The sequence below is a fragment of the Piliocolobus tephrosceles genome, chromosome X (genome assembly GCF_002776525.5).
Source record: "Piliocolobus tephrosceles isolate RC106 chromosome X, ASM277652v3, whole genome shotgun sequence".
NCBI lineage: Eukaryota > Metazoa > Chordata > Mammalia > Primates > Cercopithecidae > Piliocolobus > Piliocolobus tephrosceles.
The window spans coordinates 93,686,583-93,714,150 of NC_045455.1; the positions used below are offsets into that span (position 1 = coordinate 93,686,583).

Below are 27,568 nucleotides of genomic sequence, written 5' to 3' on the forward strand. Positions count from 1 at the left end.
CTCCAGCCTAGGCGACAGAGCGAGACTCCGTCTCAAAAAAAAAAAAAAAAAAAAAAAATGGTACATATATACCACGGAATACTATGCAGCCATAAAAAAAGAATGAGATCATGTCTTTTGTGGGAACATGGATGGAGCTGGAGGCTATTATCCTTAGCAAACTAGTGCAGAAACAGAAAACCAAATACTGAATGTTCTCACCTATCAGTGGTAGCTAAACCATAAGGACTTATGAACACAAAGAAATAGACACTGGGGTCTACGTAAGTGGGGAGGGTAGCAGGAGAGAGAGGAGCAGAGAAGATAACTATTTGGGTACTGAGCTTAATACCTGGATGATGGAATGATATGTTAAAAAAAAAAAAAAACCTCCCTGGCATATGTTTACCTAAGTAACAAACCTCTCATGTACCTCCAAACCTAAAATAAAAGTTAAAAAAAAAAATTGGACTTTGCTGAATGATGTTAGGTTAACCTGAGATAAGGGAAAATCCCCAATCCTTCTAATCTTCCCCGCTCCACCTGGACCCACCACCTCCGCCCAGGCTTGGAGAGTTAAGGCTGATGCAGATGGAGGATCAAACGGCCGAAAGAGGTGAATTCTCTCCTCAAGTTGTCATTCTCTTACTACAAGAACCTCTGATCCCACACAGTCTACTGGATCTCTGGGTATCAAGGAAATGTCATAAATCTGAACTCACTTGACAATGTCACCATACAGAACCAAGCCTGACAGATTACGAAGGCATGAAGGAGTGGCTTGCGTGGCTTTAGCCCCTTAATCTGTTTCAGTGTCCACTGAAACTATACCAAGTAAATATACAATTAAGACTTTTTTGGTTAAAAAAAGTGTACTATGTAAATGCAGCTTCAAGCAGTTATGTGCAGTTTGCAGGGAAGTAACTATGACTCAATAAATCCATATCCAGGAAAAGTACTGTTCACACTCGGGAGCAATAGACAGACACTCCAACATGCAGCAACTCAAAAGCATAGCCTCCATGTACCTTTCCTAAAAACAATTACTCAGAGTGCTTGAGTCAGCTGAGCAATGAATCAAAATGAAGAACATGGAATTAAGGAAGATGACTTATGGAGAAAAGATGGTAAATAATATAAACTCAGAATTAGGTAAGTCTAAATAATAATTGTCAATGTAGCATAAAAATGTAGCAGCTGAAGATGTAAATAAATGATTCTAGAAGTAAAGATAAATCATATAAAATCATGAATAATAGTATTGCTTTGAATTTTTAGGCATTCTTACACTAGGATTCAAGGTGTGGAAGAAGACAGAAGTAACGGCAGGTTGCGTTTCTTGTCTTTCACTGGTATAAGTCCAGTTTTATTCTTGATAATGATGGAGAAAAATGATATAATTATGTTTTCTATATGTTTAAATATAAACATTGATAGACTAGAAATGGGCTTCTGACTTGCATATCAATAAAAAATGCAAGGGATAAAAACAAATCAATAGCAAAATATAGACCAATTTAAAAAGAAAATATCAAAGTATTTTTAATAAAGAAAAAGATGATAAATAAAACCAAACATACTAGAAATCATAAATACAAACATATTACTCTCATATTGCATATTGAGAAATACTCTCAGATAACTTTGAAATTAAAGGCATTACATGCTATACGCGAGAGACAAAAACTAAATTTAAATGACAATTTAAAAATAAAGAGATAGAGGCCAGGCACGGTGGCTCACATCTGTAATCCCAGCACTCTGGGTGGCCAAGGCGGGCAGATCACGAGGTCAAGAGATCGAGACCATCCTGGCCAACATGGTGAAACTCTGTCTCTACTAAAAATACAAAAAATTAGCTGGGTGTGGTGGTGCGTGCCTGTAGTCTCAGCTACTCAGGAGGCTGAGGCAGGAGAATCTCTCGAACCTGGGAGGCAGAAGTTGCAGTGAGCTGAGATGGCGCCACTGCACTCCAGTCGGGTGACAGAGCAAGACTCTGGCTCAGGGAAAAAAAAAAAAAAAAAAAAGAGAGACAGAAAAAGATACGCGATACTAAACCTTAAAACACTAAAAGTTCCAATATCAATATCAAAGTTGAATTAAAAGCACAAATATTAACTATGAACGTGACTTATTTTTTATCAATAGAAGGTGGGAGCTACATGACACTAACAAGACCATGTTTAATGAAACGGGATTTGTATTGAAGGCAGGTGCTCTCTCTCCCACTGGACACATTTTTCTCTGGTACAGACGCTGGGGGTAGGGAGACGGCCGTGATGCAAAGCACTAAAAACACTGTAGTGACTGGTTTTCCTGCTCACTCTAGATCACTAAAACAGGGTAAGGACAATACAGGGGGATGACATTTTCATGCTGAGAAAACTATGAGTCACTTAGAAGAAAAGTAAATTTCTACACTTTATACCTTAAGACAAAGTAAATTCAGAGCAGATATTTTATTTAAATGAAGAAAATAAATTCAAAACAGAAATTTTGGTGAATATATTTAAAATCTTGGGGTAACAAGGACTTTCTGAGAATAACATTAAAGGCAAAATCACAAAGAAAAGTACAGATACATTTGATTACATGAAGATTAAATACTTTCATATAGTGAAAAGCAAGACAACCTGGGAGAAATTACTTGTATTACATAAAATAGAAAAAGGATCAATAGATTTAACTTTTCAGTCCAAAGGCAGAAAAACACACCAATTTTAATTGGGCAAAGGTAGTTTGCAAATGATGAAATATTAACTTACAACGGGTAAATGAAGGTGTGTCAAGAATGTGCATTAAAACAAATATATTTACTAATATCAAATAAATCAATGATGGCTAATGCTAAGTGTGGGAGGGGAGAAATGTACACTTTGCATCTTGATGTTAAAGCACATATCAATATCAATAGTGTCACAATCATTCCCTTTGACACAGAATTTCCACTTCTGAGAATTCATAACAAGCAAATAACCAACAATATACAGAGATTTAGCCTCAAATATATTCATGTTTTGTAACACTTAAAAACTTGTAAAAACAACTTAACTGTTCAGCAATATCTGACTATTAAATGAATTATAGCACATCTACACCATGAAATATTACACAACTGTTACAAATATTGTTGTAAGTGCACATGAATATGTATTAACAAAAAATATAGTCATGATGTCATGAAGTAATAAGGTTATTTACAAAAGAATAATAATAAGTATGGTCTCGTATCTGTAAACGAAAAAAGTATATGCTTAAAGAACTTAGAAGTGCATGCATCCAAGTTTAAGAATGACTATATGTGGGTAGATTTGTTGACTGTATTTTCTGATTTTCCTTTAATGAACTCTTAAGTTATTTTCAGTTTTTAGAATACAACCTATTCACAGAGCTACAGAGTTTTCAAAGTATTTTTGCATGTTATTTTAGTTTTATTACTACTTTTTTACAATACAATATCCAGTACATAGATAGCATCATAACCAGTTTACATTTGAATAATCTGAAAGTTAAAGACGTTTAGTGACTTGCTGAGTATCAGGTGAATGAATATATGATGTCAAAGCCCAGCACTGATTCCAGCTTTTACTATAAATCCAAGATCATCCCCCTGGTATGAAACAGCATTTCTCACAGGGACTACTGCGAATTCCTCCTATATCTATGTAATGAGACTTTGTAATTTAAAAATAAAATGAAATGAAAACCTGCTTTATTTTGTTTGGAGTGGGGAGAAGGAAATGCTTGCCTTGCTTAATCTGTCTAATTTTGCTTCAGCCCTGGGCAGCTCCATTACAGAAAATGTATAGCTAATTTGCAGACACACAGTTTAATTCAGTGGCAAATTCAGGGTAATTTGAAGAACTATCTGTATTTGCCCTCTTTGTTTCCAATCTTTGTTCAGACACCAACAGCTTACAACTATGGCAAGTTAACTTCCTCTATGGCAGTACTTCCTCTCCAGCATTGACACAAGCTGGCGAATGGTTATACAACTGGGCAAGAAAGAAGCAGAAGAAAAATCTCCTGAATATGTCTGCAGTTCAGACACAAGCCAGTTTAAGAATGTATTGTTTCATTACAGTGAGTACATGATAAAATGCCTTCAGGTCAGTGCAACAGGAAGTAATCTAGTGAGATTAGAAACAAATAAGAATAAAATCCGAATCAGCAAAACATGTTTGCTTTTGCTATCAATACCACTTGCTCATAGGCAAAATCTACAAAATTGGGAATCACACAATATCCAGTAAAAATGAGAAATGTTCAGTATTGATGAGTTAAGTAGCATTCTGCATCCCTGGTTTAAAAAAAAAAAAAAAAACAAAACAAAACTTTTAATGGAATTAATTTCTTCTAAGAACACTTTTTACATTTTCAAGCTAGAAGAACATTTATTTCTGAATGGATGGATTTTTTTTTTCAAAATAATACTTGTCTAAGAATTCAACTGGAGTAAAATATGGTGTACCTTCCCACCCATACATTTTTATATCTTTCCATAGTTTCCCTTTTTCCTCCTTGCCTCAGCATAAGCCCTGTTTAAAGACAAGAGATCCATCAATGGCTCCCTCCTTTCATACTTCAAACTGACTTACTCATATGAAGCAACATTTTCAGCATCTTCAACTTCAAACTTGGAAAGTCGTTCTAACATACTTTAGCCACCAAAAAAAAAAAAAAAAAAATGCAAAAATATATCATTAGATATTTGCTACACAAAATAGTGATGAAAAATATATTTGAATAACAAGAATCCCATGAATCTAAAGGATACAGTAAACATGACTTAGCTCACTGAAGACCTAATATTTAAGAAAGAAAATTACAATCATTAACCAGAAACTCTTTCCTCATGGATATTCCCAACACTGAATTTTGCATATTTTTGTCTTCTTTTCTATCTCTCTTTCTATATGTATGTATATAAAGATATATAAAAGAACATGTCTACAGATGTATAAATAATGTGTATAGACATATCTCAAAGACATTGTGGGTTTCATTCCAGACCACTGCAATGAAGCAAAAACTGCATTAAGCAACTCACACAAATGTTTTGGTTTCCCTGTGCATATGAAAGTTATGTTTACTCTACACTATAGCCTGTTAAGTTTGCAATGGCATTATGTTCAAAAACTTATGTACATACCTTAATTCAAAACTATGTTATTGGTTAAAAAATGCTAATGATAACCTGAGCCTTTAGCAGGTCATAGTCCTTTTGCTGGTGGAGGGTCTTGCCTCCATGTTGATGGCTGCTGACTGATCAGAGTGGTGGTTGCCAATGGTTGGGGTGGCTGAGGCAATTTCTTAAAATAGGACAATGAAGTTTGCTGTAGCAAATGACTCTTCCTTTCACAAGTGAGAATTAAGTGGTGAAACCATCAGGTCCCGGACTTTGTTGAAAGCCTTTTTATTACTGATTCAATCTCATTACTTGCTTATGGTCTGTTCAGGTTTTCTATTTCTTCTTGGTTTAGTCTTAGTAGGTTGTATGTGTCAAGGATTTTGTCCACTTCCTCTAGGTTTTCAAATTTATTGTAGAGTTGTTCATAATAGTCTCTAATAATTCTTTTTATTTCTGTCATACCTGTTATGAGGTCTCTTTTTTTGTTTCTCAATTTACTTATTTGTGTCTTCTCTTTTTCTTAGTCTTGCTAACAGTTTGTTGATATTTTTTAACCTGCTTTTTGTTAACCTTTTGTAATTTTTGCCTCAAATTTGTTTATTTCTGTTTGTTCTTCACTATTTATTTCAATAATTTGGGGTTTCATTTGTTCTTACTATTCTAGTTTCTTGAGGTAGAATTGTTCAGTAGCTTATTTGAAAGTTTTCTAGTTTTTTTGATCCAGGCATTTATTGCTAAAAACATACTTCTTAATAACTGCTTTTGCTGTGTCCCCTATGTTTTGGCATGTTGTGTTTCTAGTTACATTTGTTTCAAGGAATTTTTAAATTTCATTCTTAATTTCTTTCTTCACTCATTGTAACTCAAGGGCATGTTGTTTAATTTCCATATGTCTGTATAGTTTTGAATGTTCCTCTTGTTACGAATGTCTAGTTTTATTTCATTGGGGTAAGATAAGATACCTGATATAATTTCAATTCTTAAAAATTTGTTAAGACTTGTTTTGTAGCCTAACATATGGTCTATCTTGGATAATGTTTCATGTGCTGATGAAAAGAATGTGTATTCTGCAGCTGTTAGGTGAGACGTTCTGTAAATGTTTGTTATGTCCATTTGGTCTATGGTAGAGTTTAAGTCTGATGTTTCTTTTTTTTTTTTTTGAGACGGAGTCTTGCTCTGTCGCCCAGGCTGGAGTGCAGTGGCCGGATCTCAGCTCACTGCAAGCTCCGCCTCCCGGGTTTACGCCATTCTCCTGCCTCAGCCTCCTGAGTTGCTGGGACTACAGGCGCCCGCCACCTCGCCCGGCTAGTTTTTTGTATTTTTAGTAGAGACGGGGTTTCACTGTGTTAGCCAGGATGGTCTCGATCTCCTGACCTCGTGATCCACCCGTCTCGGCCTCCCAAAGTGCTGGGATTGCAGGCTTGAGCCACCAAGCCCGGCCAAGTCTGATGTTTCTTTGTTGATTTTCTGTCTAGATGATTTGTCCAGTGCTGAGCATGAGATACTGAAGGACCCAACTCTTATTGTAACTGGGTCTATCTCCCTCCTTAGATCTAGATATTCACTTTATATGTCTAGGTGTTCTGGTGTTTGAGTGCATACATACTTACAATTACACACATATTACAATTATGTTATATTTCTTGCTGAATGGAACCCTTTATTATTACATAATAATCTTGTTTGTCACTTTTTATGGTTTTTAACTTGAAGTCTGTTTTGTCTGATACAAGCATAGCTATTTCTGCTCACTTTTGGCTTTCGTTTGCATGGAATATCTTTTTCCTTCCCTTCATTTTCAGTCTATGTGTTTCTTTACAGGTAAGGTGAGTTTATTTTAGATAAAATATAGTTGGGTCTTATTTTTTAATCCACTCAGCAAGTCTCTTTCCTTCATGGTGTATTTAATCTATTGACATTCTAAGTTATTAGTGGTAGGTGAGGAGTTACTTCCAACATTTTATTGTTTTCTGGTTGTTTTGTATATGTTTTGTTCCTTTCTTCCTCTCTGTTTACTTTTGAAGTTGGGTAGTTTTCTGTAGTGATAAGGTTTCATTCCTTTCTCTTTCCCCTTTATGTATTGACTCTAACAGTGACTTAAAGTTTTGCATGTTTTTATGATAGTGGTTATCATCTTTTTACTTCCAGATGTAAGGCTCCCTTAGGCATTTCTTGTAAGGCTGGTCTAGTAGTGATGAATTATCTTTGTTTTTGTTTATCTATGACAGATTTTATGTCTTCTTCATTTGTAAAGGATAGCTGTGCTGGGTATAATATTCTTGGCTAAAAGATTTTTTTCTTTCAGAACTTCAAATATATCATCCCATTCTCTTATAGCCTAAGGTTTCTGCTGAGAAATCAGCTGTTAAGTCTAATGGGGATTCCATTATAAGTGTCTTACTTCTCTCTTGCTATTTTTGTCTTTGATTTTTTGTCTTTGATTTTTCACAATTTGATTATAATGTCTGGGTTGAATGTATTTGGGGTTCGTTGATCTTCCTGAAACTAGATGTCTAGCTCTCTTTCAAGAGTGAGGAATTTTTATGCTCTTATTTTATTAAATATGTTTTCCTCGTATTTTCTCTTCACTTTTCCTTCTGGAATGCCCATAATATGAATATTTGATCAAATTAATGGTGTCCCATAAATCCTGTAGGCTTTTTTCATTCTTTTTTATTCTTTTTTGCCTGCCTGTGTTATTTCAAAGGACTTGTCTTCAAGTTCAGAAATCATTTATTCTGCTTGATCTTGTCTGTAAAGCCATTGATTGCATTTTTTCATTTCATCCCTTGAACTGCTTAGCTCTTAGGGCTTCTGTTAGTTCTTTTTATGATATCTGTATCTTTACTGAATTTCTCTTTCAAATCCTGTTTTCCTGATTTCATTGACTGGTCTATGTGTATTACCTTATATCTCACTGAGTTTCCTTAAGATTATTCTTTTTTCTGTCATTTCATATATTTATGATTGGGGTCTATTACTGGATAATTATTATTTCCCTTTGTAGGTGACATGTTTGCTTGCATTTCATGGTTGGTGTGTTTCTATGTTGATTTCTATGCATCTGGTGTAAAAGTCACCTTTTCCAATTTTATGGAGTAGCTTTACTTGTATGAATTTATTTGTATGAATGGGTCTTGGATGTCAGTTCATTGGGGTATATTGGCCTTGGATCTACATGGATGCCGTTAAGTGTAGTCTCCATGTAGTTTATTCAGCTGTGATCCACACTAGTAACATTTGCAAGTTACTCAGTGGCCTAGGCTAAGGAAGTTTACGGTGATGGTGGTGCAGCTTTGCCAAGGGTGGGCTCACTGGGCTGTTTCTCAGGGTAGGGGTGTGTGCAGGCATACAGTGGATCAGAAAACTTGGAGTATGGCTTTATATGGCTGGCCATGGTACTGTCACTCTAGCCAGCAGCATGGGGATGCAGTTCCTCAACCAGGACATGCCAGCCAGATGTGCCTTGCAGGACACTTTCTCAGGCCCAGGATGCAGGCACACAGCTGTCTGCCTGGCCTGAAAGCATGCACTCCCGGAGTGGCCTGAAGGGCTGTTTCTCATACCTAGTATGTGGGTACACAGCTGCTCATCTGGCCTGGGGCCAGTTTGCTGGGGGAAACTGATAGGCCAAATATATAGCTGCACGGCTGCTAAGCTGGACTGAAGGTATCTTTGCCAGGACTGCCCGAGAAGGGGTGTTTCTCCGGCCTGGGATACAGTCAAATGACTTCTCAACTGTCCTGGATGTGTATCTGCTGGGGGTAGTCCATGGGGCTATTCTAGCTCAGGATGTGGGCATACTGCTGCTCAGGTGGCCTGGGTGGTGCCTGCCAGGGGAAGCCCAGGGGAATGCTTCTATGACCCACGATGTTCCTCAACCTGGGACATAGGTATGTGGCTGCTGAGGTGGCCTGAGGGTCTGCTGGCCAGAGTAAGCTCCCAGAGTTGTTTCTTGGCCCTGAGACTTGGGCATACACAGTTGCTTGCCTCAGGTCTGAGACACAGGTGCAAGGCCCACTCAGTGGTGTGCCTGCTGGGGGCAGCCTGTGGGACTGTTGTTCAGGCCCTTATTAAAGGCAGAGGGCTCCTGGGCAGGCCAGGAGCATGTCTGTGGTGGATGGGGCCTGCAGGGCTGTTTCTCAGGTCCTGAGCATGGGCTCGTAGTCACTCTGTTGACCTGGGGGTGTATCAGCTGCTCAGAGGCTTAGGGGCCTCTCCCACTTGGGAGAGGGCAGGTAGTGGTTTGGCTGGCTTAAGAGTGAGTTTACCCTGGATGGGACTGTAGATTAATCCTCTGTCTGGAAGTGTGGTGGTGGGGCTCGATTTCCCCGCTCTTCAGTACTTGAGTTACAGCCAATCCTGGGACCAACCTCCACACAGCTGGGATTGTGGCTTTAACCCACCCATGTGGGCCTGGTGTACTGAAGATAAAGCTCCAGTGCTGGAGAGGCACAGTGGCTACTGGCCCCCAGAGGAGGGCACAATCAAGAGATGACTCTGGTCTCAAGATGGTGACTCTGGTCTCAAGGCCAGCTTAGGTCTCTGGGGGTGGGAAGTCTTCACCTTGAACTCCTAGTCCATGAGCACATGCAGTTGCGTAAATTCTTGGCAGTACTCCACATTGGCCTCAGGGCTTGCAAAGACTGTGAGATTCTCCCGTTGTAAAGACTCTGTGTTTGTGATGGCAGTGGGGCTGGTGGGGATCTTCTGCTTACCTTCACCCTGCAATGAGAAGTCCCTCCTCTCTCTGGACCAATTCAATCCAGATGGGGGAGAAGGGGCTGCAGAGGCTGAGTGTTTCCATGCGGTGGGGACTTCCAGTCACCACAGGTGTGTCTCCACTCCTTTGCTGCACTCTAGGACTATCCCTTTGATACTCTAATCAAATCTTAGATGTGTATTTGTTGCCTCGGTTCTTTCTTGTAGGGGAGACAAGCGCCAGGCATCTCTAGTCACCCATCTTGCTTGATTCACCATGATTCGTAAGGGCCCTAGGATTTTCAGAATAGTCAATGATTGTTGGCTTCAACTTAAAGCCACCAGCTTCATTAGCCACTAACAAGAGAACTGGCCTGTGCTTTGAAGCTTTGAAACCATGCGTTGACTTCTCCTCTCTAAATACAAAAGTCCTAGATGGCATCTTCTTCCAATAAAAGGCTATCTTGTCTACATTGAAAATCTGTTGGTTAGTGTGGCCACCTTCATCAATTATCTCAGCTAGATCTTCTGGATAACTTGCTGCTGCTTCTGTATTGGCACTTGCTGTTTACCTTGTACTTTTATGTTAAGGAGATGGCTTTTTTCCTTAAACCTCATGAACCAACCTTTTAGCTTCAAGCTTTTCTTCTGCAACTTCCTTGCCTCTCCCAGCCTTCACTGAACCAAAGAGAGTGAGGGCCTTGTCCTGGATTAGGCTTTGGCTTAAGGGAATGCTGTGGCTGGTTTGATCTTTTATCTAGACCACTAAAACACTCTCCACATTAGCTATCAGGCTGTTTTGCTTTCTCATCATTTGTATCTTCACTGGAGTAGCAGTCTTAATTTTCTTCAAGAAGTTTTTTGGCTTTTTCATTTTGTTTTTTGTTTTACATTCACAACTTGGCTGAACTGGTGCAAGTCTAGCCTTCCTCACAATCATTTCTAGCTTTTGGTTTAAAGTGAGAGACATGTGACTCTTCCTTTCACTAGGACACTTAGAGACCATCACAGGCTTACTAAATGGCCTACTTTCAATATTGTTGTATCTCAGGGAATAGGGAGGCCCACGGAGAAGGAGAGAGATGGGGGAATGGCTAGTCAGTGGAGCAGTCAGAACCAACACGGCATTGATTAGGCTGGTCATCTTAATATGCGCATGGTTCGTGTTGCCCCAAAACAATTACAATAGTAACATCAAAGATCACTGATCACAGATCACCATAACAGATACGATAATAAAAAGTTTGGAATATTGCAAGAATTATTAAAATGTGACAGAGACACAAAGTGAGAACATGCTGTTGGAAAAATAAAACCAGGAGACTTGCTTAATGCCGGGTTGCTACAAACCTTCAGTTTATAAAAAAGTAATATCTGAGGGGCAATAAAGTAAAGCACAATAAAACAAGATATATCTGCATACACACACACATATGTATATATAAACTATATATGTATACATATACATATATAGGCTAAAGGATATATACATATGTTTTCATATATACACAATGCTTATATATATAAAAGGATATATATATGACTACTGATATTATTAATTTGGATCAGTGCTAAAGAATATGTCTATATAGATATGTATACACACATTTAAATATGCAAATATATAGACATATGTATAGAGACGTGTATCTACATACATACACACAAATACATATTTATATATCTATATATACTACATATATAGCTAAAAGATGTATCTGTATATATATATATACACACACACACATATACATGTGTGTTGTGTGTGTGTGTGTGTGTAGATAGATCCTTTAGAAGTGACCCAAATTAATAACCTCAGTAGTTTTCAATGACACCACCATTGAAAGGCGACTTATATCAAAGATATATCAAAGTAGTGAAAGACTACTGATGTCGTTTTATCCGGGCCAGTGCTAAGGATTAAAAATGTACAGGTCAGGTCAAGTGACTTCAGAGACATACTTTTCTGGTTGAAGTTATATACTATTGCTCTGCATTTATAAACTGGTTGAAGTCTGAAAAATATATGTTAGTGATTTGGAGTCTACTATTAATACATCATTTTTTCCTAGAAGAAAACCTTACATTATGTAAAGGTGCTCTTGGGCCTTAACAAACAGTCGAATGAATCACAATTTCAGTGCAGTTCTTTATCACTTCGTTTGTGAGTGAATTTCACCAATCTCAACACATCCCTCTCTTCTTTCTCTCCATGTTTTGAAATCTCACCCATCATTGATGACTATACCACACGTTACTCTTTTTAATTCAATGGGGTAGTAGCTAAAGGATTAAAAACGCACATAGCAAGACTCCACATGTTATCCTAGACTTATTTTCTGATACAAATTAGCAATAATTATTCTACAATCTATAATCTAGTTACCCTGAAAAATTGACATTAATCAGTTATTTATTTGAAACTGGTATTTAATTTTTCTCTGGAAATGAAGTTTTAGATGTTTGTAATGAAATTTTTTGGCCTGTGAAAAAAACTTAATGAATCAAGTTTATATACATTTCTTTACTCCTAAACGTAATCCCCAAGTTACTGTTTCTGGCAAAATTTACATAAATTCAACTTCAGTTTGTAAATAATCACCTTGCTTGCCCTTGTAATTTTCTGCCTTCTCACGTTCAAATACCACCAGTAACTCTTCACCAATCATGGATGTCTTTCCTGCCCCTCAGATAGGGCTAAAAGTAACTACAGACCCAAGGCAGGGCTTCCATACGATCTGACGGTGTGTTTACCTTTGGGGCAGTAGCCTCATGTGGTAACAGATGGAGAGACCGGGGTCTATTAGCTTTGTTCTTTTCTGTTGAGGGCTCCTCAGCTCCCTGCTCACTGTTACCTCCTCCTTGCTCCAAATAGGACTATTGCCTCTTTTGGCTCACTCTACTAGAGTGTCATACAATTCACACATTCTCATATTTTCCTAAGGTTTCAGGGTGCTGCTAAATAAGGGTAACCAATGGAATAGGAATAAGAAGCATTTCTCTTAAGACCTATTCCTCTTTTATCCAACTAGATCGAAGAAAGAAAGGTAACTGCAGATACTACAGTAATAAGACTTTAGAAAACAGTGTCTAAAACATTCTGTATTGTCATGGATGCTCCAGTGAACTTCCCAAATCTGAATCTCTTGTCTACACGTATGCTTTTGTGTGTGTCTACGTGTGTATTTACATATATATGTTTACATCTAGTTTTTTATTTACTTAAACCTCAAATTTTGTTGAAAGTCCCTTCATGTGTTACTGTTGTCATTTCACTGACGGCAGTGGCAGTGCTGATGGAGCAAAACGGTACATGGGCACAGAGTGAATTTCTCTTTTTTGACACTATTAGCAAATACATTTTTTGTACCAAAAGGAGTAGATTTTCCATAAATATGAAATATGTACATATATAAGTGAGGGTATGCAAATCCTACCACATAAGCCCAGTAAGTAAAGTCCAACAATTAACAAAGACTCATTTATCAATGGTCAATTAATCAGAGATTAATTAAACTATATATAAATTAAACCTATGTACATATTAGAAAAACATTTTAGCCAGGCACAGTGGTTCATGACTGTAATCCCAGCACTTTGGGAGGCTGAGGCGGGTGGATCACGAGGTCAGGAGTTCAAGACCAGCCAGGCCAATACAGTGAAACCCTGCCCCTATGAAAAATACAAAAAATTAGTCGGGCTTGGTGGCATGTGACTGCAGTCCCATCTACTCAGGAGGCTGAGGCAGGAGGATCACTTGAACCTGGGAAGTGGAAGTTAATGAACTGAGATCGCAACACTGTGCTCCAGCTTGCGCAGCAGTGAGACTTCGTCTCAAAAAATAATAATAATAATAGAAAGGCATTTTAATTTGCCCATGCCTCCAATGTCCTATAAAATAAGGACGTTTAATAAATCTTTTAAAGATTTATTGGCTTAAAAATCAATACTACATACAAAACTCACATACTATTGCTAATGATACTAATGAGCAACTACAGAATTCTCACCTAGATGTTTCCTTAATCAGTCACTGATTAAACACAATCCTTTTATTCCTTCTGTAAAATCTCATTCATTTTGCAAATTTTCTTGAGCATTACACTATAATTAACTTGAATCAGGGTTCCCGTCTCACTTACACCTTTATGATTTATTTCCAGGAGAGGTTTTCACAGGACTGGGAAAACCCTCCATCACTTCCTTCCTTTCATTGATCATCCTAGTCTTTCCTGCCCGTGAGACACACTGAAGTCCCCACGCACCTAAGGAAAGCGGCATCCAACAAGGTGGTGGGTTTGGGTTGGGTCTGAGCACCAACCTCACATGTGGACAGAGCTCTCGAGGGGGTGGGCCAAGTCCACATTCCATTAGTTCCATTCTTTTTTTCCCAGGGTTTCTTTTTTTTTTTTTTTTTGAGACGGAGTCTCGCTCTGTCGCCCAGGCTGGAGTGCAGTGGCCGGATCTCAGCTCACTGCAAGCTCCGCCTCCCGGGTTCCCGCCATTCTCCTGCCTCAGCCTCCCGAGTAGCTGGGACTACAGGTGCCCGCCACCTCGCCCGGCTAGTTTTTTGTATTTTTAGTAGAGACGGGGTTTCACCGTGTTAGCCAGGATAGTTTCGATCTCCTGACCTCGTGATCCGCCCGTCTCGGCCTCCCAAAGTGCTGGGATTACAGGCTTGAGCCACCGCGCCCGGCCTTTTCCCAGGGTTTCACTCCTCCTTATTGGCCACTAGCTCCTCCATGTTGCAAATAGGATTCTCTCCTTTCTTGGCACACCATGGTAGGGTCTCAAACTCAGGAAACCTGAATCCTTTAAAAAATTGCCTACCAGAAAGTGCGGGTGACAAATACACTAACAGGAAGAAGAAGTTCTCCTATGAACTGACTTCCTTATACAACTCCATCAAAAAAGGATGCAAAGTTACCTACAAATGCTACAATGAGAAGAATTGGAAACCCTGTCAAAAACACTGTGTGGCCATGCAGGCTCCTGAGAGTAAATTCCACAAATGTCCGTCTGTCTCCATGTTTTGTGTTTTCACTGTGGGCGTGGGTTTGTTTGTGTAAATGTGTTGACAGAAGTGTGTATGGATGGAGACAGATGGATCTATTTTTGTATGTGCTTGTGTGTGTGTATAGCTCTAAGCACACTTATGCATACGTGTGACTTTATGGATTGATAACTCACCTTTTACTGATAGGTGACAACAGGGCTGCTCCTTTACATTCACTGTTGTGTGGGCTAGAGGATGATTAAAGAATACAGTCAGCTAGGAGACATGATTCTAAATTCACTTTTTTGGAAAAATTAGTTTTTATTACTCTAGACAGAAACCAATTAATTTCTCTCAGGAAATCTGAGTCCCATTAAAAACTGCTTACTAGGAACTAAGGGTGACAAATACACTAACAGGAGGAAGCAACTCTCCTATGACCTGCTCCTCTTTATACAACTCCACCAAAGAAGGATGCAAAGTTACTAACAAATGCTACAATGAGAAGAACTGGAAACTCTCCTAAAAAAAAAAAAAAAAAAAAAAAAAAATCTATATGGCCATGGCCATGCAGGCTCCTGAGAGTAAATTCCACAAATGTCCATCTTTTTCCTTTCTCCTTGTTCTAGTTTCCATCATGTGCATGGATTAATTTGCGTACGCATGTTGAAGAGAAGTGTGTGTGGGTGGATGGATGGATGGATGGATGGATGGATGGACTTGCGCATGTGCCTGTGTGTGTTTAGTTCTGTGCACTCTTATGCTGATGGGAATCTTTACTTAACTATTTATTACTCATGTTTCATTCATAAGTGTCTCCTTGGTTGCTCCTTTAAATTCATTTGTCTGTGTACTAGCGGATGATAAAAGAATACAGTCAGATAGGAGACATAATTCTGAATTTATATTTTGGAAAAATTACCTATCATTACTCTAGACAGAAACCAATTAATTTCTGACTATTCATTTGTATAGCACTGTTGGAATACAGAATGTCTTTTTTCTTTATTAGAAATGAGGATTTATATGACGACAACCAAAATCATAAGCTGGGGAAAACAGTAATGCTTCTCGGTTTAAGTAAACCTCTTTATTATGACCTCAGTCCCAATGTGTGACAGACTTTGTGGTGGCAGCTATTTCAAACTCAACTCCTGTTTGCAGGTAGTCAGCCCTCTTATTCCATTCAATGTTCTGCTTCAAAGGCCCTCCATTACCTCCTTACCTTCACCAAGCATGGTGGTTTCTCCTGCCCCACAAAAAGGGTCAAATAAGTGGAGGACTGACACAGAAGCACAATCCAATAGGACAGTGATTTGAGGTTTGGAGCTCCAGCCTCCGTGGTGGCAGAGTTCTGGAGGGTGGAGAACACCTCCAAGGCTCTTAGCTCTGTTGCTTTCTACTCAGGGCTTTCTAGTTCCCCGAGCACTCCTACCTCCGCCTCACTCCAAACAAGATTCTCTCTTCCCTCGGCCCACTCTGCATTGTCTCATACAGAGAAAATCAGAGTTTCCAAGGCATTTGACTACTACTAACAAATGGTGAAAAGACAGTAACAGACAGAGGCCTCTCTCTATAGTCTGTTTCTTTTTTTCTAAACAACTGTAAAAATGTGGAAGTTATACGTGATACAGTGAGATGATCAAGAAACTGTGTCAAAGACACTGTATTATCGTGAACACTTCTGAGAGTGAATCACACCAATCTAGGTCTCTTTCTTTGTTACCGTTTTGTGCACGTGTGTGTGTACACCATTTTTTTCTTTCTTTCTTTGTTTTGCGACAAAGTTTTTCTCCTGCTGCCCTGAGTGGAACACAGTGGCATGGTCTCAGCTCACTGCAACCTGCACCTCCCCAGGTTCAAGTGATTCTCCTGCCTCAAACTCCTGAGCAGCTGGGATTAGAGGCACCTGCCACCACAGCTGGCTAGTTGTTGTCATTTTAGTAGAGATGGGGTTTCATTATGTTTGCCAGCCTGGTCTTAAACTCCTCACCTCAGGGTATCTGCCTGCCTCGGCCTCCCAAAGTGCTCAGATAACAGGTGTGAACCATTGCACCTGGCCATGTGTACATCTTTTATAACTCACCGGTCACTGGGGCTTCTCTCAATGATGACTCCCGCCAGGGCATTCGGATCGGGACTGTAGAGGACAAATATGGTCAGAGTCAGACACAATGCGTAATCCTAATGTTTTGCAACAAATAGCTACAGTTAGTCTATGCGCTATTCACCAGTTACACTGTAATTATTCACATGTATGTACATCACTAAAATGACCTGGGATGGCATTTGCTTTCTATTAGAAATGAGGTTCTAATTGCCAACAGTTGAGTATCTTAGGCTGTAAACATAGTGATGCATCCAGAATAAGTAAGGGTAGCTACACCTCAATGTATAACAGCATTTTTGGAGAGCACTGAGTTCCAGTTCAAATTTAGTTTGTAAGTCCCCTTCTTATAATCCCATCTGAGTTCCTCATTCTCCATCACCTCCAATCACCTCCTCACTTTCCACCCATCCTAGTTGTCTTTCCTGACCAAGACTTGTGGCCAAGTCGCTGCAGGCCTCAAGCAAGGGCTCCGTCCCATGTGAGGGTGGGTATGGGTCAAGGCAGTCAGCCTCACATAAAGGCAGAGTTCTGGAGGGTGTGAAATAATTCCAGGGTTATTAGCTCTGTTCTTTTTTTTTTGGCTGGCATTTCTCTGAGCTTTGTCCACTCCTATCTCCTTCTTGCTCCAAGCAGGATTCACTTCTCCCTTGGTCCACACTACTAGTAGTCTCATTCTCACAGAAAGGAAATGTGACAAACACTAACATAAAGGGCCTCCCTCTATGAGTTCCTCCCCATTTTCCTACCTCCATCCAAAAAACAAAAGAATATTCCATACAAAGCTCATTCTGAGAGGACTCTAGAAATAGTTTCCAGGGAACTCCTAGTTCCCATGGATGCTTGTGACAGTCAATAGACCAAATCAATCTCTCTTGTGTGTATGAATGCATGTATGTATGTGTTTGTATATGCATAGATACATGTATAACTATTTCTTTATATCGCATGTTGCACTGGCCAGCCTACTAGAAGATACTCTATTAAAAATTTTGTATTTTTTTTTTTTTTTTTTTTTTTTTGAGATGGAGTCTCGCTCTGTCACCCAGGCTGGAGTGCAGTGGCTGGATCTCAGCTCACTGCAAGCTCCTCCTCTCGGGTTCATGCCATTCTCCTGCCTCAGCCTCCCGAGTAGCTGGGACTACAGGCGCCAGCCACCTCGCCCGGCTAGTTTTTTGTATTTTTTTAGTAGAGACGGGGTTTCACCGTGTTAGCCAGGATGGTCTTGATCTCCTGACCTCGTGATCCGCCCGTCTCAGCCTCCCAAAGTGCTGGGATTACAGGCTTGAGCCACCGCGCCCGGCAAAATTTTGTATTTTTAATAGAGATGGGGTTTCACCAAGTTGGCTGGACTGGACTTGAACTCCTGATTTCATTATTCACCCGCCCTAGCCTCCCAAAGTGCTGGAACTACAGGCCCGAGCCACCGCCCCCGACCTACCTACTACTTTTCAACCTGTAAACTGCCTTATCCTTACAGAAGTCATGTGTGTATTTGGTTGTTTGGAATCTGCCATGCCATTTACCCTACACATCATACTTTATACGATTGCAGCACATACTTTACACCTATCTAAGACTCACTGACTCAAGAGTTCACCAAAACCCTCTACCACTGGAGCTGGCCAATGCACGACAGTCTTTGGTGGGTGAATTTCTTTTGAATTCAACTCCACTCTGTAGGCATTCCTCCCTCTAATCCCATCTATGGCCCACTTCCTGGATCTCTCCGTCACCTCTTTCCTTTCACCCATCATGCTAGTCTTTCCTGTCCAGGAGACACAGGCAAGTAGCTGTGGGCCTAAGGAAGGGCTGCGTCCAATGAGGTGCTGTGCTTGTGTTTGTGTTTTAGCACCAACCTCATGTGCGGACAGAGCTCTGCAGTGTGACGGACAAGTCCATGTTCCGTTAGCTCCATTCTTTTCCGCCCAGGGCTTCACTGCTCCTTGTCGGCTGCCATCTCCTCCATGTTACAAATAGGATTTTCTCCTCCCTTCTGTCGTCTCACAGGCTCTCAAACTCAGGAAATCTGAGTCCTGTAAGAAGCTGCTTACTAGGAACTAAGGGTGACAAATACACTAACAGAAAGCAGCAGCTCTCCTGTGACCTGCTCCTTTCTATATGACTCCATTAGAAAAGGATGCAATGTTACCTGCAAAAGCTATGATGAGAACAATTGGAAACCCTGTGAAAAACCACTCTCTGTGGCCATGCAGGCTTCTCAGAATAAACTCTACAAGTGTCCGTCCATCTGTCTCCTTGTTGTATGTCTCCATTGTGTGCATGGGTTGTTAGTGGATGTGTGTTGAGAGAAGTGTGTATGGATGGACGCATGGATGGATGGATGAATATATTTGTTTATGTGCCTGTTGTGTGAATACTTCTATGCTCAGTTCTAATTACATAAATAAAGACACACGTATGCATAGCTCACCTTTCACTGATACGTGCCTCCAGGTCCGTGCCTGGTAATTCATTTGTGGGTGGACTGGAGGATGATAAAAGAACACAGTCAGACAGGAGACACAATTCCAAATTCACTCTTCTGGAAAAACTCTCTTTCATTACTCTGCACATAAACCAGTTAAATTCTGACTATTCATTTGTATAGCACAATTTGGTTCTGAAATGTCATTTTTTATAAGAAAGGAGGATTTATACGATGGCAATCAACATCTTAGGCTAGGGAAAATCATAACACTTCCAGATTTAAATAAGCCTCTTTGTTATGACCTCAGTCCCAGTGCCTGACAGCCTGTGTGGTGGCAGTTATTTCAAAATAAACTTTTGTGTGGAGATAGTCAGCCCTCTTATTCCACTAAATGTGCTGCCTCGAAGGCCCTCCATTACTTCTTTGCTTGATCGTCTCTCTTGGTCCACAAGTAGGGTAAACTAACTGCAGGTCTGAGTCAAGGACACAATCCAATATGATGGTATTTGGAGTTGGGAGTATCACCCTGTATTGTGGCAGAGTTCTGCAGGGTCGAAAACATTTCTAGGGTTGTTAGCTTTTTTCTCTTCTCCGGAGTTCTTCACTACTCTCTGTCCCCTGCTATCCTTTTCTGTTTCCAAAGAGGATTCTCTGCTGTCTTCAGCCATTGTAATAAGGTCTCACATATAGGCAGTCTGCAAATTATTTTTGATTGTTATTCAGAGTATCAAACAGACTAGTAAGAAAAATCAATCTTCTTATGTGGTCATCTTTTATCTAAATTCATTCAAGAAGGCATAAAGGCACCTTCATTTCCTATAGTGAGATCATGTAGACACGTGTAACAGTTTTTTGTTTTTCCATTAATGCCCTTGAACCTTTCCTAATCTCAACCTGTATATTTCTCTGCAGTACCTGTGGGTGCATGCCTTGATTTAATATGAATGCATATAGGTATATGTAAATGGTATATAATTGTTTCCTCCTATGCTCATATATCCTTATATCTATATTGATTGATTTTTGTCTCACAGTTCACCGATAGCTCCATTCCAGGGTACTGATTTGAATTTAGACTTGGCAGTGCTACAGAATTTACACACATATATATAGTCCAACACCAATATGACATCCGAGACTTCCCTTTCAGGTTTGAATCACTCAGAAGTGATGTTTAGTTGCTACAATTGAATGAAGCACAAAGTAAGCATTTCGTGGTTTACTTTGATTCAAATTCAGCTGCAGTTTCTATGTACAAATTCCTTTGACCTCACCTCATTTCCTCATACTAAAATCCCTTCATCAGTGCCTTGCTTTCACCATCACAGGTGTCTTCTCTGCTCTCACACAGGGTCGGGAAACTGCTCCGTACAATGTGATGATGGGTGTGGGCTTGTATTGTTAGCCTCACATGGTGGTAGAGCTCTGGGTGTGAGGAACCCTGCCAGGCCATTAGCTCTGTTGTTTTCCTGTTGTTTTCCCCTCACGGCTCCACTGCTCCCTGCCCACTGCTACTTGCTGATTGCTCTGCATAGGATTTTCTTCCTTTGGCCCACTCTAGCACGTCTCATATACAGGAAACCTGACTTTCCCAAGTATGTGCCTGCTACTAAGGGTGACAAGACAATAACAAGAAGTTTCCCTTTTTTGACCTGTTCCTTTTTTTTTTTTTTTTTTTTTGAGACGGAGTCTCGCTCTGTTGCCGGGGCTGCAGTGCGGTGGCCGAATCTCAGCTCACTGCAAGCTCCGCCTCCCGGGTTCACGCCATTCTCCTGCCTCAGCCTCCCGAGTAGCTGGGACTACAGGCGCCGCCACCTCGCCCGGCTAGTTTGTGTATTTTTAGTAGAGACGGGGTTTCACCATGTTAGCCAGGATGGTCTCGATCTCCTGACCTTGTGATCCGCCCGTCTCAGCCTCCCAAAGTGCTGGGATTACAGGCTTGAGCCACCGCGCCCGGCGACCTGTTCCTTTTTATCCAATTTAATCACAAAGTTGGACAAGGGACCTGCAGGGCCTGTAGTGAGGAGATTTATAAACAGTGTAAAAGACATTCAGTATGGCCTTGGATGATCCTGGGAGTAAAGCACCTAATCTTCATCTTTCTCTCTGTTGTTTCTCTCTCTCTCTTTTCTCTCTCTCTCTCTCTCCGTGTTTGTGTCTAGACAGACAGAAGTATGCATATATATTTCTTTACGTATGTATTTCTTTACATATTTGTGTATATGTATTTTATAATTCACATTTCATTGGTGGTTTTATCCTAGATTATTGATGTCAATTCGTCTGTATCAGGCTAAAGGAATATAAAAGCAGATAGTTGGACATACATGTAATTCTAAACTTACTTTTTGGATCAAACAGCTACAGTTACTCTATAATGTACTATCTGGTTGATATTTAAATATTCATGTGTATTCACTAATTCGAACTAGATGTATCTTTTTTTTTTTTTGGCAGAGTCTCACTCTCACAGAGGCTGGAGTGTGGTGTGATCTTGGCTCACTGCAACCTCTGCCTCCCAGGTTCAAGCAATTCTCCTGCCTCAGCCTCCTGAGTAGATGGGATTACAGGCATGCACCACCATGCCTGTCTAATGTTTGTATTTTTAGTAGACACAGGGTTTTGCCACGTTGATCAGGCTGGTCTCAAATTCCTGGCCTCAACTGATCTAGCTGTCTTGGCCTCCCAAAGTGCTGGGATTACAGATATGAGCAACCATGCCTCGCCAGTGGCATTTATTTCTAATGTAACTGCAGTCTGTAAGGAAACATGCCTCTTACCCCATCTAAATTTTTTTCCTAAGTCCCTCTGTCACTTCCTTACTTTCACCCATCATGGCTGTCTTTCCTGCCCAGAAGATATGACCATGTAGTTGTAGGCCTGAGTCAGGAACTCCCTACAAAATATTGTGGGTTTGGGTTTGGTTTGGGGCACCAGCCTCACATGGTGGTAGAACTCTAGAGGGTGAGGAACCCATTAAGGTTTCATGAGCTCTGTTCTTTTTGATGAGTGCTTCACTGCTCCCGGTCACCTGTTACCTCCCCATTGCTCCACATAGGATTCTCTCTCCCTCTGGCCCACTCTAGCAGTAGTAGAGTCTCATAAATGGGAAACTTCAAAGGTTCCTAAGGGACTGAATACTAATAACTTAGAGTGACAAATATACTAAGAGGAAGAAGCATCCCTTTCATGACTTCTTCCTCTTTCATCCAATTCGGTCTGGAAAAAAAATAGAAAGTTATCTATAGATCCTACAGTGAGAAGATTTAGACACAGTGTCAAAGATAATCTGTATTTCCAAGGATATGCCTGACAGTGAATTTTACAAATACCAACTTCTCTTTCATTGTTTTATGTTTCTGTGTGTGTATGTATGCGTGTATGTTGACAGAAGTATGTATTTACGTGTATATATGTATATACACACTTACATGTATATAAATCTTTGTTTTTAACTCCCGTCTCATGGGTGGCTCTATCTTAGGTTACTACTGTCAACTCAGTTGGCTGTGGGCTGAGGAATTATAAAAGCATATTATTCAGATACAAACATAATTTGGACTCATACTTTTGGTCAAATAGCTGCATTTACTCTAGACATGAGTCTACCTGCCAAGGAATGCCAAAGATTGCCAGCGACCAGCAAAAGCTAGCAAAGAGGTATCAACACAGATTCTTCTTCATAGCCCTCATAAAAAGCCAACCCTACTGACAACCTCAATTTCAGATTTCTAGTCTCTAGGACTATGAGCTGATTAATTTTTGTTTAAGCCACTTGGTTTGTGATACTTTGTCAAAGCAGCCCTAGAAACTGATATAGTCCAATCTGGCAGAGTCTCATACACAGGCAATCCAACAGGTTTCTAAAAGTTTTGGCTACTAGTCAACTCAGCTAGGAAGAAGAAGTAGACTTCTTGTGATCTATTTATCTTGTATCCGACTAGACCCAAAAAGAAAAGGATGTTACATACAGAAGCTGAAATTACCAGCACTTTAGAAACAGTGTCCAAGAAACTCGATATTTAACATTTGTTAGCTTACTTAAGACCTAACTTTTTAGAAAGAATTTTAGAATCAGTGTCCAGAAAACTATTTTGCCATGGATAATTCTGAGACTCAATTTCACAAACCTGAATTCCTCCCATCTCCACTATATATTATGACGTCACCTTTCATTGTTGACTCCAGCACAGATTTCTGATGTCAATTCATTGGGATCAGTGCAAAGGATTGAAAGGTAAGTAGTAAGAAACAACGTAAATTCATACACTACTTTTTTTTTGGTTCAAATTGGCTATCATTGCGCTACAAATCACAGTGTGTTGTCCCTAAAAATTCTCATGTAAATCTGTTCCTTGGCACCTGGTACTTCATTTTTCTCTAGAAAGAGGTTTTTATGTGTTGGTAATAAAAATTGTTTAGGACTCTCAAAAAAGTTTAATGAGTCAAGATTTAAATATAATTCCTTCTTATTGAACCTGGTCACCATGTGTGACAGCAAATTTAACTTAAATTTGCTTCAAATTCATGTTCCATTTGTAGGCACCCGCTGTTCTTTCCCATTGTGATTTCCTAATTCTCAAGTCCCTCCATCCCCTTCATGCTCTTCATGAGTCGCAGATCTCTTTGCTTCCCCTCAAATCGGATCAAGGGACTAAACCTGAGGCAGGGGCTCCATCCACTGCGATGATTGCCTTGAGTTTGGGGCACCAGCTCTGAAGGGTGAGGGACAGATACAGGGTCTCTTAGCTCCTTTCTTTCTGCTGAGGGCTCCTCTGCTGCCTGTCCAGTGCTACCATCTTCTTTCTCCAAGTAGGATTCTCTCCTCTCTTGGATTGCTCTTGACAGAGTCTCATACACAGGCATTCTGATAGTTTCCTAAGGGTTTTGGCTACTAATTACTAAAGGTCACAAAGAATCTTTGAGTACCAAGTGTCCCTATTCTGACCTGATCTTATTTTTTCCACTCTGGTTCAAAAACAATGTTACCTAAGGATGCTTAAAGTCTCTTATAGAAAGCTGTTACTGCCATCGATGCTCCCCGTATTTTTCACCACTTAGATCAGTCAACTCACCCATTGTGGTCATAGCTGTCAGAGCATACAGTAGGATCTGTTAATGAATCCATAACTCTACCAAAGAGTAAAAAGCACATACAAAAAATAAAGTCAGATATTCTGGAAGGCAATCAGGATGTTAATCTTGACAGTATTTCAGGACATGAAAAATAAAATCAGAGGAATTTTGACAAGAACTAAAGAAACAATTTCAGGGTACAGTACTAGTACTTCTGAGAGAGTGCGCGTGTGTGTGTGTGTGTGTGAGAGAGAGAGAGAGAGAGAGAGAAAGGACACAGAAAAAAAAAGAAAATGTAATAATGAATGTTTCGATATCAATGGCTAGTTCCTGCTCATCCTTGGTAGGAAATAAACAAGTAGGTTAAGTCAAGCACAGCCTAAATTATGTTTAAGACATTTTGTGAACTTAAAGTAGATTATATGTTTAGAATGATTTTGTTTTCTATTTGTCTGGATTCATTTTTTTTAAGTTACATGGCTATATTTTACAAAACCAAGACTTCCTAGCACCGAAATCCTTGGCTTGGCTAATTTAATCTCTCTACAACTTTATTTCCTCATCTGCAAGTTAAGACACATGCAAAATACACTCCACTCTGTCGGCTTCATAAAACCACGCTGAATATTCAGCATTTTGCAAATATTGGTTTTTAGACAACCTGCTCTCTATACCATATATTATGCCATAAAAGTCAGTATGTGGCAATATAAACTGATACATACTTTAGTTTCAAATACACATTCTCATCAAAGTAATACACTCCCCAGACTTAAGAATTAATGCTCTTTGCCATAATTTTCTAACTTTTCAAATGTTTAAATAAGTTTAAGAAATTGATTGCACAGATTTTTTTGCTGCTGATAAAAACTAGGATTCTCTAAGAGTGTGCTAAGGTTTCACTAGCAAAGTTTCAGGTGTTAATTGAGATAGGACCGCTGAAGCCCTTTTGGTGGCCATCTCTGTGGAGTGGCTTCCCGAGCGGAACGCCAGCTCTATTCCTTGAACAGAGCATTCACCATTAGGGCAACCAGCCCCTCCTGCAGGAAAGATTAAAGTGACCAGTATATGCATATTATTACACTGCCTAAAATGTCATATTTTTAAGGACATTAACAGGCATAGAATGAGGTTTGTTTTATTTTTTAAATGTTTTATATTTCTATTATTTTTCTATCTAATTATTTTTCTATTTCTATTTCCATTTGCTGGGTCACACACAGCAGCAAATTCCATAGCTTCGGGGTTATACTAGCTCATCTGCAGTAGGAGTAGAAATATCAAAGCTCTCAGTCTACCACCTTGTGCTCCAGAGATGTGGCCCAAGCAGATGTTTGGACATGAACCAGGGTAACCCAAGGCAGAGCTGGATTTCTGGGAGTTTTTCCCTATAAGCCCTGGACCTGCTTACCTGTAGGCCAGACTGCTTCCGGCACCACGGCCACTCGGAAGAGGCTGGGGTCAGTTCAGCTGCTAGAATAACACAAGTCTCAGGTCTTATGTCTTTGGTACAACATTCTCTAAGAGGGAGAAATTTAATCAAGATCCTGTTAGCAGTTTTCTCTCCTGTTGCCTTTCAGGATTATGGCTTTTCCTTTTTTCATTTTTTAGTTCTCAAAATCAAGCTCATTAAATCAAATCTTTACCCAATTCCTGGCAAGTAACAAGGTTATTGCTATGTGGCCCTATACCCACTGGTTGTCCCCCAGTACCCTGAGGATAAGGGGACTCTGTAAGGTCCCTGGGAGGGGAAAGGAATGTCAATTAGTGTTCCACCCAGCTGGTATAAGCAAACTTTCCTGTCTGTGGGCCCCAGAGACCACCATCTAGTTCCCCCACCAAAACTTTACATGATTTTAATTCTCCTGATGAGGATGAGAGGACAACATGAGCCAACAGAGAGGGCAGAGGATGGGGTGGGACTCCCTTGCTCAGAGACCCTCACCTCTAAGTCTTTACCTCAGAGTGAGAATAAGTCAGTTCTGTAATAGGAACTCTGTGTCCATGGCAACCCCAAACAGAATCCTGGTGCTCTTGTGATTCTTGTAGAGTGGGGCATAGAACGAGTTTGGCCCAAGACTGCAGAGACTTAAAAACATGCTGTTCTGCCATAGATACAGATAGTCATTAAAGACAAGGGAGAACGGCATGGGGTTGGGTAGAATGTACCAAAACCAAAGGCCACAGGATAATCACCTCAGAGCAGAGACTACCCCTCCAGTTATTTTTTCTTTTGTATGTAATGGAGGGGACTCTTCTTATTTACTCTGATGAAGAAGTTTACATCAAGTGTTCAGCTTCCTTTGTGGGTTAGAGAGAATAACCAGAGGGCTCAGTTATTCTCTCTGAATAACTATGTTTGTCTAGTGTTTTCTAGACAATATTAAATTTCACTGAAATAGACAAGGTTGATAGGACTTGGCAGGATACTTCATTGACTCAATTGACTTCATTTTACAGGATTGTGAGAAAACAAAGAGTTGTACATTTAAAACACACTCATATTCTAGCTAGAAGAGAGGACTTTGAATGTTCTTACATCAAAGAAATGGTAAATGTTTAAGGCAATGGATATACTAATTACCCTGATTTGATCATTATGCAAGGTAAAAGGTACTGAAACATCACACTGTACCTCATAAATATGCACAATTTATTATGTGTCAATTAAAATTTTGAGTATAAGAAAAAATAAGGCCGCACCCGGTGGCTCAAGCCTGCAATCCCAGCACTTTGGGAGGCCGAGACGGGTGGATCACGAGGTCAGGAGATCGAGACCATCCTGGCTAACACAGTGAAACCCCGTCTCTACTGAAAATACAAAAAACTAGCCAGGCGAGGTGGCAGCGCCTGTAGTCCCAGCTACTCGGGAGGCTGAGGCAGGAGAATGGCGTGAACCCAGGAGGCGGAGCTTGCAGTGAGCTGAGATCCGGCCACTGCACTCCAGCCCGGGCGACAGAGCAGGACTCCATCTCAAAAAAAAAAAGAACAAAAAAAAAAAAAAGAAAAAGAAAAAGAAAAAAAGAAAAAATAGGGGCCGGGCGCAGTGGCTCACACCTGTAATCCTAGCACTTTGGGAGGCCAAGGAGGGCGGATCACGAGGTCAGGAGATCGAGACCATCCTGGCTAACACGGTGAAACCTCGTC

General features: G+C 40.1%; 1 protein-coding gene across 1 annotated transcript in view; it reads right to left on the reverse strand.

The window, feature by feature from the left end:
• The window catches only part of TPTE2 (transmembrane phosphoinositide 3-phosphatase and tensin homolog 2), a 79,834-nt gene extending 58,836 nt beyond the window's left edge, over window positions 1-20,998 (reverse strand). The window contains 3 exon segments of the mRNA XM_023190639.2: window positions 15,002-15,055; window positions 16,894-16,947; window positions 19,349-20,998. Of these exon segments, the coding sequence (XP_023046407.1) occupies window positions 15,002-15,055; window positions 16,894-16,947; window positions 19,349-19,491 (251 nt within the window). The 5' untranslated portion in view covers window positions 19,492-20,998.
• Between the last annotated feature and the right edge of the window lie 6,570 nt (window positions 20,999-27,568).